The following is a 12,571-nucleotide window of genomic DNA, read 5'->3' as shown; positions in this document are numbered from 1 at the left end:
GAATTTAAATATGGAAAAGCGGGGAAATGAGAAACTGCAGCTGCTTCCTTGCAATTTATTTCTTAAAAACGTTCCGCTATGCACAACATCAAACCAAACGATGCTTTACCACTCCCCTCTAGAGAATTACCCAACTTCGGTGTTCAGGCACATATAGACAGCTCTGATCTCACTTGAGGGAGCAATACCAAAATACCACGATGTCCCTCGTATTCCACACTCACAGCAGTTACACCAGAATTTAGGTCACAATCCTCAAGTCAGGAATTGCTGGTCAGGTGCTTTCTACACGGCTGTTTTGGCAGAGGTACACGTGCCTTTCTTTTGTAAGTGACTTAGTCAATGCTACTTCAGAACTGATGACAGCAGCGAAGTTTAATGCTTCAAGCATGTAAAACCTTCCTAGATTTCAAACTGTATTCCAGAATTTCCCATTGAAAAAGTACAGATCATTTAATGATGAAGGTCTACCTTTAAAGTACATTTGTGCTCCACAGAACGATAACTCATCTTTGATCCAAAGCAGCACCACCATGGTATGAGACATTAAAAGACAACCCTTATTCAGAAAACGAGTAACAGATCCTGTTTGTCAAATGAACACTCATTTATGTCAAGCTGGCTCTTTCCAAGGCCAAGTCCCTCAGCACTAGCTTGCTGTGACATTTGGAATGCCCTAGTTTAAAACTGAAAAGGAGCCAGCATCTGTTCCCAACGCAAAGCACATGTTATCTTGCACTCTAAGCGCATTTTAAAAACTACTCTTGATTTTCCAGGGGAGCGTTTATATCTTTCTGGGGCCACTCCATGAAAAGACGGCAAGTCTGGTTCATTTGTATATAGGTTATTTTTTTTGCTCTGTTGACATCAAACTCTCCAATCCACAACTCAACAAGCTGCTTTTCCACCAACGTGAACTCTCCATATTCCATAAACAGGACTATACACAATATATACTGAATCAACTTTCATTGAGGTATGTTAAAATTCTCGGAGCTTAATTAAAATCTTGAAAAACACTTGTTAGCTACATAGACAATGGTCCCATTTTATAGACAGTGAAACTGTGAGACAGGAAACTGAAGCAATTTATCAAAGGGAAGAATGAATCAGCAGCACTGCCAGAAGCCAAATCCATCGGTGTCACCTCCAGTCCTTTGATCAAGGCCCTGCAAATGCCAAAAACGGTAACTCTTGGTTCTGCCAATGTTTAAAAGATTACCTTTCAAGTTACGGTAACAACTACTTTGTGATGGTTTAAGTTTAAAACAGATAACCCGAATTCTTCTCTGCTCTTAATGATACATCCCCAAAGGCCTGAATGCTATACAGAAAAAACAAAAGTATTTTCATTTCTGTGGAGAAACTTACTTGCTACTTTAATACGTAACAGCTTTGCTACTAAACACCCACCATCAAACAACTTGGGTGTTAACCAAGCTTGCACTCAAATCCTAAGATATGCTTCAGAGTAAGCTTCATGTATTAAGAAACACAAAACTTTCACATATAAACACTCAGACAGAAATACAGCAGATAGGACGCTAAGCCCTGAATCACAATCCAGCAAGCCTGTGATATCTCCCAGTGATTATGTTGGTACAAAATTTGACCTCAAAAGAAACACAAAAGAGATCTGCTAAAGTAAAAAAAAAAACAAACAAACAAACAAACAAAAAAAAAGTTCAGCAACACTGTATATCTTGGGGTAATTAATAAGCGTCCTGGAAAAGACTTCTGTTCAGTTTTGCTTCTACTAAACCTAAGTTAAGTTACTTAGACTCAGTTACTGTAGGTAACAGCACAGCTAAGATTTGTTTGCATTAGTAGCAACGTCTGCAATAAACTTTCAAACAGCTCAGATACTAAAAGTATCCACTCCCAAGCACAAGCTTCCACTGGGCTCCAGCACTGGCAAGGCTGCAAGCATTTCAGCTTTAAAGCAATGTATTTAATTTCTTTGATTTGAGCATATTTTATGCTTGAAAGAGACTTAATACATAAAATTAAATTGTATCACTAACAGTTTAAGGTGTTCTCAGTAGCAAAAATGTGGTATCAAGTAAAACTACCTGTCTTAGAGAAGGCTTTTTATCTGTATATTCCAAATCCTAGCTTCGGAGTGAGCGTGCTATACTGACTAGCACTAAGTGGATTTAATTCACAAGTACACCGTATTCTGACAGCTCTCTTGTCCCCACATACACTCTCCACAGCAGCGCCTTCTGTATTGTTCTTGCCACAGATTGCAGCTGAGAAGATAAAACAAGCGTGGTTTTGTGACAGGAGAAAAACGCCAGTTTTCAGCAATTTTGATATTCATTCAATCCTTTAAAGCAGTCCAATGATCATATACAAATTACTCACTGAGATAAATAAAAGGCACTTGAAATTTTTATATTGCATCACGAATATTTCTAATTAATACAGAGCAGAGGACAAATATTCACATGATGAAACAAAGAGAAACTGTATCTACGTAAAAGATAACCAAAAGCAAAAAAGATACCATGTACCACTTTATTCTTCTCAACACAAAACTACCTGAAATAACTTAAGTGTGATTAACTGGATGTATGATTAACCAAATGCAAAAGCATTTTGTTTTCTCCATCAGCACTAAAATACGACTCCCAAGTAAACAACTTGAAATTCTAAACCAGATACTAATACAAAACTGAATAGCCATCAGATAAAGAAAAATACACTTGAGCCCTGTTTTCTTCTAATCAATGGATTAGAAGGAGCCTTCCATTAACTGAAGGCAAAAAGAAATATTACACAGTGTTGCAAGCTGGAGTGCATAGCATTACTGTAGGTTTCAACAAGTCTTTGGAAATGCTTTTCTCTGACTTTGAAAAGTCTTCATCTGAAATAGTATATGGAACAGTAATGTCTGTTGAATATTTTCTTGTTAAAATGGTATTAACATAGTAACCCAGACAATCCTTACAACACTTTGGGAAATACGCATCACATCAGGTACTCTCGCTTTATTTTCTCCAGCACTATTTATCTGTGTTAACACCCCAGGTCAGTGAGGAGTTGTGCTTTTCAGCAAGAACAGACGTTGTCTAAGAAGCCAAAACAGGGGTATGAGTCTACCCCAGTGCAGAAGTTAAGACTGTTAGCAGCAGAGCCGTTATCTACCAGCCCCAAGCACTCAGACAAAACAAACAGCGGAGCATGGAAAACCACTAGCAGGAGGAAAGAAGGAGTTACTTCAATCTGCTCTGAAGAGAAGCACATTCCTAGCAGGCATGTCCTCTCACTGCCGAAGATGTGCATGCCCAGTACTGCTGCCAGCCCTTCCATCACCTTTAGGTGTCTGTCAGAGGTTACTGCATCTTCAAATCAGCCAGCAGGACCAGTCACATGAACATCCCCCAGCGCATTTTGGACAACGATTCTGGGGTAAATAAAAGCCTACTATTTAAAATTGCGTAAGCTAACTCAATACACGTTTTAAAACGGATTAACAAGAGATTATACAGAAGGCTACCAGCGTATCTAAAGAGACATGCCTTCTAGCAAAAAAAGCAGAGCCTGCCTTTCCCACGGGGCTGTCTCAGTGAAACTGAAAATTTGGACAGGGTGGAACTGAATTAAAGCGTTTACTATTCTGCACACCTACCTAATTAAACATACCATTTAATCCTGGGTTGTAGGGCAATTATACACTGCTGAGTTTGCGGAAAAATGTAAAATAGATATACACACCATAACAAGATATAGGTACATAACCCTGTGAGATTACAAGTGTGAACACTTGGAAATGGCTCAGGATTAGAGTTTAAAGATAGATGACATCAAAAGTTGAGCTAAAGCAGAAATCTGAGTCTTGGTAGTAGGTGACTATTAATTTAACACTGTGAAATAAATTGAATTATCATTGGGCATTTAAAAACAAATTTTAAAAGCTTACTTTTTTTAAAGTTACATTGCTGGCTGCATTAAACTGTACGTATTCATCCTAGATGACCAAAAATCCCTGTTCTTTAACTCAAGAGACTTATTTTTTACCGAAGAGTGTTTTCAGGAAGTAAAAGTATTTCTGAAATAAAAACAAATTTTAAAAGCACCACATCTTTTCTCATTTCCTACGAAAGGTAAATAATGGCAACACACTGCAATAATAATAACAAATTCACAAAGAGGTGGGGTTTGTTTTGTGTAATAGTTTTCTATATTGGTGAAGTTTAAGTGGTTCCATAAAGGTTAAACAAACATCACTAATGGTTCAGAACTATTCAGTTCACAGGGAAGGGAACGATGGATCCTCATCTGGCTCATGACATTTGCCAAGTAGAAAGCAGCAGCATTAAGGATGCGTTCAATTTTCCTGAGGAAAGCCTGCAAATCCTTGAAGAACAAAATGAGGAAAATAAAGGGATATTAAAATTCACTGATGTGACTCAGATTCCATCTCACGATACTCATGTTCAATATTTAATGATTCAACACATGCTAAAGCATTTGGGACATACCTGAATCAGCAACTCACTAAGCCCCAAAGACACAAAAACGCTGAGACTTGCACTTAACCAGTGAAAAATCCAGCTTTGTTTGAAGGCTGGCATACTTCAAATCCAAACCAACGTTTTTCCTTACTGCTAGGACAGGACAAGTTTCAAGCGTCAACAAGTTCTTGATACATGATCAGTTATATCCCACTAGACTATTTTCGGGACATTCAAGGATAGAAGATCAGGGATCACGAGCAAAGTGACAAGAACTCACAGTATTGCACAGCAACAACTTAGAAGTGACTAAACACAGATATGCTTAATGGTCTCCCTAATGCAGTTAATGGAAGCAATCCAGCTGGAAGAAGGCTACGGGGGGGGGGGAAATAAAAAATAAATAAATAAATGAATAAGAGAGATCTAAAGTGATCTCCCACATCACTGGCTCAATCTGAAATACAAATCCAGTACACGACTTGTTTTTGCAGCAAGAGACAGCTTTCATGTATCCAAAGCTCATTATTACCAGATCAAGGTGCAACTTAACTACAAAGCTGTCTGAAATGCTTAGTATCAAGACACAGGCAGTTATTTACAAAGCAAATGACAACCTTTGTACAAAGACTGTCTTTAAAAGCATACAGTGTAAATTTAATTAAATATTGCAATCAAAAATGAAAAGCTATCTGAAGGACACCAAATCTTTACACTCTCCAGCTGTTTGCATGAGAAGGCTGTGACTCCAAAGGACATAAAGCAAATACATGTGCATCGTAAGACAGTGTAATTCAAATAATACAATCGTACATGCAAAGCCTTGGGCCTACAACAAACTTACATAAACACTCATATTCTTGGCAACCATTAACACATAACTAACGTTCAGTGCACAGGCATTACACACAAGGTTATTAATCCCTTAAAAACAAAAAGTACAAATACATCTGCATAATTCAGCCCATGTCAAACAAAGCTGATGAAGCTGCAGACAATTTAAAAAGCCTGTTGGATTTCTGAAGGACAGAAAAATCAACAATCTGAAAACGGTTGTACCAATTTTTGATCATTTCCTTCTAGCTCCACTTAGACTGGATGTATTTGTATGCAATGCCAGAAATCACCCTCCCATTTATGGTTTTATGCTGTATGCCAAGATACAACAGCAGCAAAAAGTTGATGATGTACAAAATTAAAACATCAAAACTCAGTAAATAGGTTCACTGGTAACAATATCTGATCTAGACAGTACTATGGAAAAAAGAAAAAAGTTTCAGCAAAGCAATCCCACTTAAGAACATAACAACATGATCTGTAAGGGTCTACAGTTTTTCACAAATTGATGTTAGTAGTACATAAATAACAGACCTTATACCCCAGCATCCCCGAAACTAACATTGGAAATTATTCTCTTATTTCAGGACAGAATGACAGAAGGCACTGAGTAATCCCAGACATTCTTTTTTTTTTAAACAAAAAAAAGTATATACTACAGTGATTGTCAACACTTTATCAGCAACTAGGAACAAGGTGGAACAACACCTAGCAGACAGAAGCAGATACACAAACCACAACAATTAAACCACAAAACACACAGGCAAAATGCGACTGAGAAAAGGCCGATGATATTGTTAACTACAAAGATTCCTGAGATAGTAGCAAAATAAGATATCAAATTTATGTAGTGTAGTGCTACATGGCTGTACCACTTGCAGGTCCAAGCGGCTCCTGTGTCTCCACTTCCATAGCTCGATTAGTCTGCAAGTGAAATAATCCCAAAGATAACAGAAGGCTGATTAGACTGAAATTAAAACCAAGTATTTGGCACTCAGGCACCAGAAATACTCATCCAACCTTAATCCTGCCTCCCAGCTCGCATCTCTTTCTGGTTTTCTAGTATTTTCTTCATATGTTGCCTTCTCCAGATGATCCTGCTATACTATGTTTTATTTTCCTTTACTGATAGTGTGCTACTTTTTACAAATTATTCTATTAAAACATTTAATGTGGGTGTCTTTATTATCTCAGTTTATTTACTTGGAAGTAGAAAAGAAAAAAAAAATCATTAATCTTTATGTGCCAGGATCACCCCCAACGTTTTCTCAAGATGCTGCTTTATACATCTGCCTTTCTGTTCATTGGTACCAATCTAAATGAGATGGTATCGGGGAATTAATTTTACACATAGTAGTCTCTTCATTAAACTCCTTCAAATTCAATTGGTTATCAACAGGTCTCGATGACACACTGCTCTTTCAATTGCTCATCTACATTTTTTTAAGGACTGTAGTCGCTAAGTCTTGCTTTTATTAACAAGGGAAAACAACCCAAACATATCCAGTTTAAGGCAATATCTGATCACTGTACACTCGTGGGTTTTACAGTTTAAAAGTAATGTTCTTTTTCTGCAATGCTCTTATACATCTTAAGCCTTTCTATACGACCATTGAAAACCCAGTGACTATCCCAAATTTCCTGCCTGACACATATTAGATTGAGCACGTTAAAGCTGTTTGACTTTGTTTCAAAGATGTGTTTTCCTCTAATTCATTCATTACACTGTGGACTTCAATTCTGACTCTGCCTACTTCTATTATTCAGAAGACATCACCAATGAAAAAAATTGGGGAGTTCAACTGTATCTTTCTAAAAATCTTTGGTTAGTCTAGTTTCACAAAGTGTTTGGTGTGTGCCAGGATGTATCACTACAGAACTGGCTTCCTGAGCACACAAAGTGCAGTAGAAGATGCCGTGAGTCAGAAAGCTACACTGTTTACATTAAAACAGCAGTCATTCATTTCTGTCCTGATAATCAGACGACCAGGCAAATTAATAATGGCCCTTTTTCAAGCAGCAGTTAATTTGCTAGACTTGTAGAAGGAAAAACATAAAACACCTTCACCAGTTCTGGGGTTTAGCTGTGACAGATGAGCATTTTTAATCTATGCTGGAAAAGAAAATTAGTGCCAGAGGTTTAGGACATGAAATGTAACAGTGCACCTGAAAATAACTAAACATCAAAAGTATTACGCAAAGAATTAAAGAAGAAAGGCTGATTAAATACTTTGTGACTATCTCCAAGTTTGCAAGAGCACCAACTACAAAGCTGATCACTTTAAAGCTGCCTGACCCTTCTTACTCTGTATTATTTTCAAAGCCTAAGATAGCATATGTTGAAATACAGCTGGAACAAAAACTGGGGAAAATAATACACCTCTTTCTAGTTGTTCTCCCTCACATTCAAGTTTCCATCTCTGTTGGTTTTTGTTTCTCCAAGGAAAAGCAACAGAGAGAAGGAAAGTTCTCAGTATTTTAAGGAATTCAATTCAGTCTCGCACCCTGGGCAATGTATTTTAGGAAGAACTATACATTCAACAGCAATACCCAATTCTAACTATATTCAATGAGCCACAACTAGTATTATAAACTAATAAGGTAACGAATATAACACAGTCAATATCAAAACTAATCGGTTGTGCATACATGTAACAGCTATTCTTGCCTATCCTGTTTTTCAAAGCTACTTATGAACAGGGCAATTAACTTACTTCAAAACTGTAATTAGTTTCGGTTTTACTATGGATCGTCTTGGTAAAGAAGGGGAACTACTGATGCCTGATTAGTAAATTCTCCCTCCCTACGTAATGAAATAGTAACAGTTCTCCTTTTAGCAACAGCTGTTGAAACTTTACAAAATTTGACCACAACCAACCTAACTACTGGTCGGTTTTACAGCTGATTTATAGATTTCAAACCCTTCCTAAATCTTATAAAACAGGATGAGAAAAAATTAGTAAGATAAGAAAGAGTCTTTAAAGAAAGGGGGGAGTGGACAGTCAGGAGACAGCACCACAAGAAACCTGGTAAGCTTAAGATTTTCATATCACAAAGATGATATTAGCAAATAGTCTGTGAACAAGGATATCAGAGATTAGGGAGAACTGACTGATTTTGATGCTTGCTTCCATTGTACCAAGCACCATAACCTCTGACAATCACTGAGCTAAACAACGGAATCAGCTCCTCTCTGCAAACTATTTTAGACTAACAGATTTTCTCTGGATAACTTGCTATGCCAGTTAATTAAAAAAAAAAAAAAGGAAAAAAAAAAGAAAAAAAAAAGAAAAAGAGAAGAAGTCTTCAGTCTTCCTCTCCTGACTAAACAGAGCCATCCTTAGCAGCATGACCCTCCACAGAAAAGCAAATAAACCCATCACATTAAATCTCTTCTGAGGAATTACACACTCACTTCTTTCTTGCAAGAAACCCATGCTGCTATTTCTCTAGTCAAATTACTATATGCTACACTTCACCAATAGAGGCCTTCATGGTGATGGCATCGAACACTTCACCTGCTACGAGAACGGGTATCTTCATCGGTCACCAAAATACCGCCACAATAATACAAAATTGCAACAAAGATCTGGGGATTCTCGGGAAAGTGTCATGACTGACTAATTACATTGGCTGGTTTCAAAGCAGAATTTAAATGGGAGGCTACAGTTCACCACCGATGTTTTCCTGTGGAAAAGCAGGGTGATGTTTTTAACCACTGGAAGTAGTTTGATGCTCTGTTTCCATCTGAGATCCAGCAGCAGGACTCCTCCCACCAGCATTAGGCGAAGACCATGCCCAAACCGAATCAAAGAAAAAAGCATTACTGACAGCCTCCCCGAGGCCTGGCTGACTCTGGAGACTTCAGATACAGGCACTGTCTGAAATTGAGACTAATTAGCCTACAAATCCTGAAGAAAATGTAGCTAACATACATTGATAAGACCCACATTTTCCCCGCTATCACCACAGCAGGAATCCTTACCCAATGATAGCATCTGAAGGACACGTCCCAGGTACGGATATATTGCCCCATCTCCACGAGGCTTTCCTCTAGAATTCTATCCAGAACTGACTAGGTTTCAGAACAATTATTTAGAGATCTTGCAAAATCAGACTGAGTTTTGCAAGGACATAAATTCCAGGAGCGAATTATCTGCACGGAAAGGTACAGTAGGATGCACAGATCCTTCCTGGAGCAGCTGTTTTTGAAAGCTAAAAGAAGCTATAAATAGAGTCCCCCTCGATTGCCAGTTCACATGAAACTAAAACACTGAGTAAATAGGAAACAGTGGTCAGTTCTCAGATGTCTTCTTTCAATACATAATTGCTTTCAATATTCTCCGTATTTTACACTGCAGCATAACACCACCCAAATGAACGGTTCACTCTGCAAGTACTATTTGTATACACACATCTTCCTTCACACATTGTGAACCACATCGTTAGCCAAGGACATGCTATGAGGGTTCTGGATGAAGAAGAGCAGCAGATAAGGAAGAGACATACAACCTACTTTATTTTTCACTGGTATCTGTAATTGTTTTGACAAATTTACCAAAAACTCCCAGACAAACACAGAAAATGCCTTGAGTCATCCAATACCAATTACCAAGTCAAAATAAAATGCCTGACTTGCATTTGTTCTGCCAGACAGCTGGAACAGTGGGAAAAACAGTATAAATATGAAGAAACCTTACTTCCCATCCAGACTAGATAGGCAATGACCAACAATCAATGTCACATGTCTGACCACTGCTGTCTCGATCTGTGTCCAAACAAAGCTCCTACCTAGAACTGTTTAAGTCTGAACGAGAGGAGAACCATAGACACACTAAACTGCACACAAAAAGGTGCCTGTCGCCTGGTAAATCTGCACATGAGCAATCACACCTGATTACCAGCCAAATTAGTGGGTCTATTAAGGCCATAAATGCCATTTGAAATCCAAGCACGATGGCTCTACGAGACAAGCACGCCATGCACTAACCCCTTTCATCAAAAGCAGAAGTCAGCAAGGGCTGAGCCACTCTTGCCAGCGCCGACGCAGATCTTAACATCAATTCAGCGGGCAACCTCTCCCAGGTCCTATTTTCCCAAGGCTATAAAGCTACTGAACACGTTTAGTTTAAATGAAAAAACAGTAAATATGAGACCTTGACCTAGTCACCAGAGAGGTTTTGTTTCTAACTAATGTCACGCACATTTTATTGAAGCGGTGCCCAGAAAAGACACCTTAATAAACCTGAGAGGATGATTTGTACTGATCAAATCTAAATAATTCAACTGTCAAGACACAAGCATGTAAACTTAAAAAAAAAAAAAAAAGGTCTTACGGTGCTTCTTCAAAACCTACACACTACAGTCCTAGTTTTAACGTCGGGGTTTTTTCTGCTCCAACTGGAGCAGGCACAAAAAATATAAATAAATAAATGAAAAAAATCCTTAAGTAGCTGGTCAGAAGGATATCTGTGTTTGATCACTAGAAGTTAGGACAGTCCTCAGTTAAGGCTTGGCGAAGCACACTGTCAAGACATCACAAAAGTCAAAAGGAATCAGACCGTACGTTTTCAACCATTTTAATTTTAGGACCTCCAAAAATCCTTCCAAAGGACTTACGTGCACGTAGGTGCTATACACACAGACACCTTCTCTACTGTAGGTGGAAACCTGCCAGCAGTGACCTTGCTTTTCCCAGTTAACTGCTGGGGATTACTGGGTGCTCAGGGACCACAGCCCCAAAACTACCGAGTTCAAGTTGGAAACGCGACATTCCACCAGGAAAGCAAAGGAAAACCAATACCAACCACGGTCTGAAGCACCCAGGGGGTATAAAAAGCCACACTTTTAGCGGTGCTGGAAATAAGTTCCACCTGGAGTACTCGGCATCGCCACTCAAAAGCAGGATTTAAGCCAGACAAGTACAAAAGAGCGTGTTGGAGCCCAACAAACCACCTTTCCCGGAGAGCCGCCACCCCCACGCACACCCCGTGATCAATGCAACACCTCACACACCTCCAAAAACACGTGAATAAATATATATATTTTTAAAAGAAGAATTTTGGGGAAGGAGTGGAAGAGGGAGAACGCATGCGACCTGCGCCATTACACCGACTATCAACGGTTCTGTTACACGCCAGAAATCTCCCCCGACGCCTCGTAAACTGAAACTAAGGCTATTTTTAACTCGTGGCACTTAAAAAGTGAAAATAAGCGGCCGGGTGCCGGGGGGGGGGGGGGAGGGGGCAGCGCCGAGGGCCAGGCGCACCCCCAGCCCCCCCGCCCGCTGCAGGGCGGTTGCGAGCACAAAGACCCGCTAAATAAGCCGGCACCGACCGCGTTCAAGCGGCTCTGCCCGGCATTCAGCTTCCAAACCCCAGGAAACACCTCAAAGCCCGGGGAACAATCAGGCCATTATCCCGGCATTTAGGGGTTTTGTTAGCGATCTTCGCCGGCTCAGGGCCGGGAAATCCCGAGCCCGTTCAGCGCCCGCGGGCATCAGCCACGGCTGCCGGGCTACTGGGAGCCGCCACCGCCCGCCGCCCAACTTCCCGGCTGGGGCTCCCGTGCAACAGTTCCTCCGGGAAGGAAGCGGGGCGGCGGGAGCGGAGCCCCGCCGTGGCCGGGACCCCCCCGCGGGCGCGGAGGGCTGGGGGGGGGGAGGGGGTCGGCTGACACCCGCGCGTGGGGAGAGGGGCTCGCGCGGGCGAGGCGGCCGGCGGAAGGGGCGGCCGGCCCCCTCCTCACCGTGTGAGGTGAGCTAACGGTGGCTCCACGGTGCCCGCCCCCGCCGCGGCTCCCGCCCTTACCCAGGTAGTGCCTCCGCAGCAGGCCGGGCTCCTCCAGCCCCAGGCTCCGCTTCCGCACGTCCCACAGCAGGTGGGGGCAATGGCCGCGGGACATGGCCCTGCGCGGAGGGGCGGCGGGGGAGAGAGGGAAGGGTGTCGGGGGCTCCGCCGGCACCGGCCGCCCCGCACGATCACCATGGAAACCCGGGCCGGTCCGCCCGCGCGGCGATCACGCCCGCCTCACGCCGCGGCACCGACGGGGAGCGAGCGGCGGCGGAGGGGGCGGGGCGCGGAGCGGCCGCCGGCCCCGCCCCCAGGCATGGCGCCCCGCCCCCGCTGCGCTCCGCCCCCGCCGCGCGGGTGGGGGTGCCGCGCTCCGCGGCCTCGGCAGTCTCGCGAGAGCAGGTAACACCGCCTCGGGCGGCCCCGCCCCGGGGGAATGACGTTGGCGCGTTTGGCTTTGCCCCCGCCCAAACCGGCTGTCGG

At 41.9% G+C, this 12,571-nt stretch overlaps 1 protein-coding gene across 4 annotated transcripts in view; it reads right to left on the bottom strand.

Moving 5' to 3' along the window:
- Nucleotides 1-12,387, bottom strand: part of DCAF6 (DDB1 and CUL4 associated factor 6) — a 90,415-nt gene extending 78,028 nt beyond the window's left edge. Inside the window, exon 1 of one of the 4 annotated variants that reach the window (XM_040583006.1) lies at nucleotides 12,107-12,387. In XM_040583006.1, coding sequence (XP_040438940.1) covers nucleotides 12,107-12,200 — 94 coding nt within the window. In that variant the 5' untranslated portion in view covers nucleotides 12,201-12,387. Of the gene's footprint in view, nucleotides 1-3,925; nucleotides 3,945-12,106 lie in introns of those variants that run through there. The other 3 variants (XM_040583007.1, XM_040583008.1, XM_040583009.1) reach the window with 3 other exon arrangements.
- Between the last annotated feature and the right edge of the window lie 184 nt (nucleotides 12,388-12,571).

Source organism: Falco naumanni, chromosome 2 (assembly GCF_017639655.2).
Source record: "Falco naumanni isolate bFalNau1 chromosome 2, bFalNau1.pat, whole genome shotgun sequence".
NCBI classification, from domain to species: domain Eukaryota; kingdom Metazoa; phylum Chordata; class Aves; order Falconiformes; family Falconidae; genus Falco; species Falco naumanni.
This window is presented reverse-complemented; position numbering and strand designations above follow the sequence as displayed.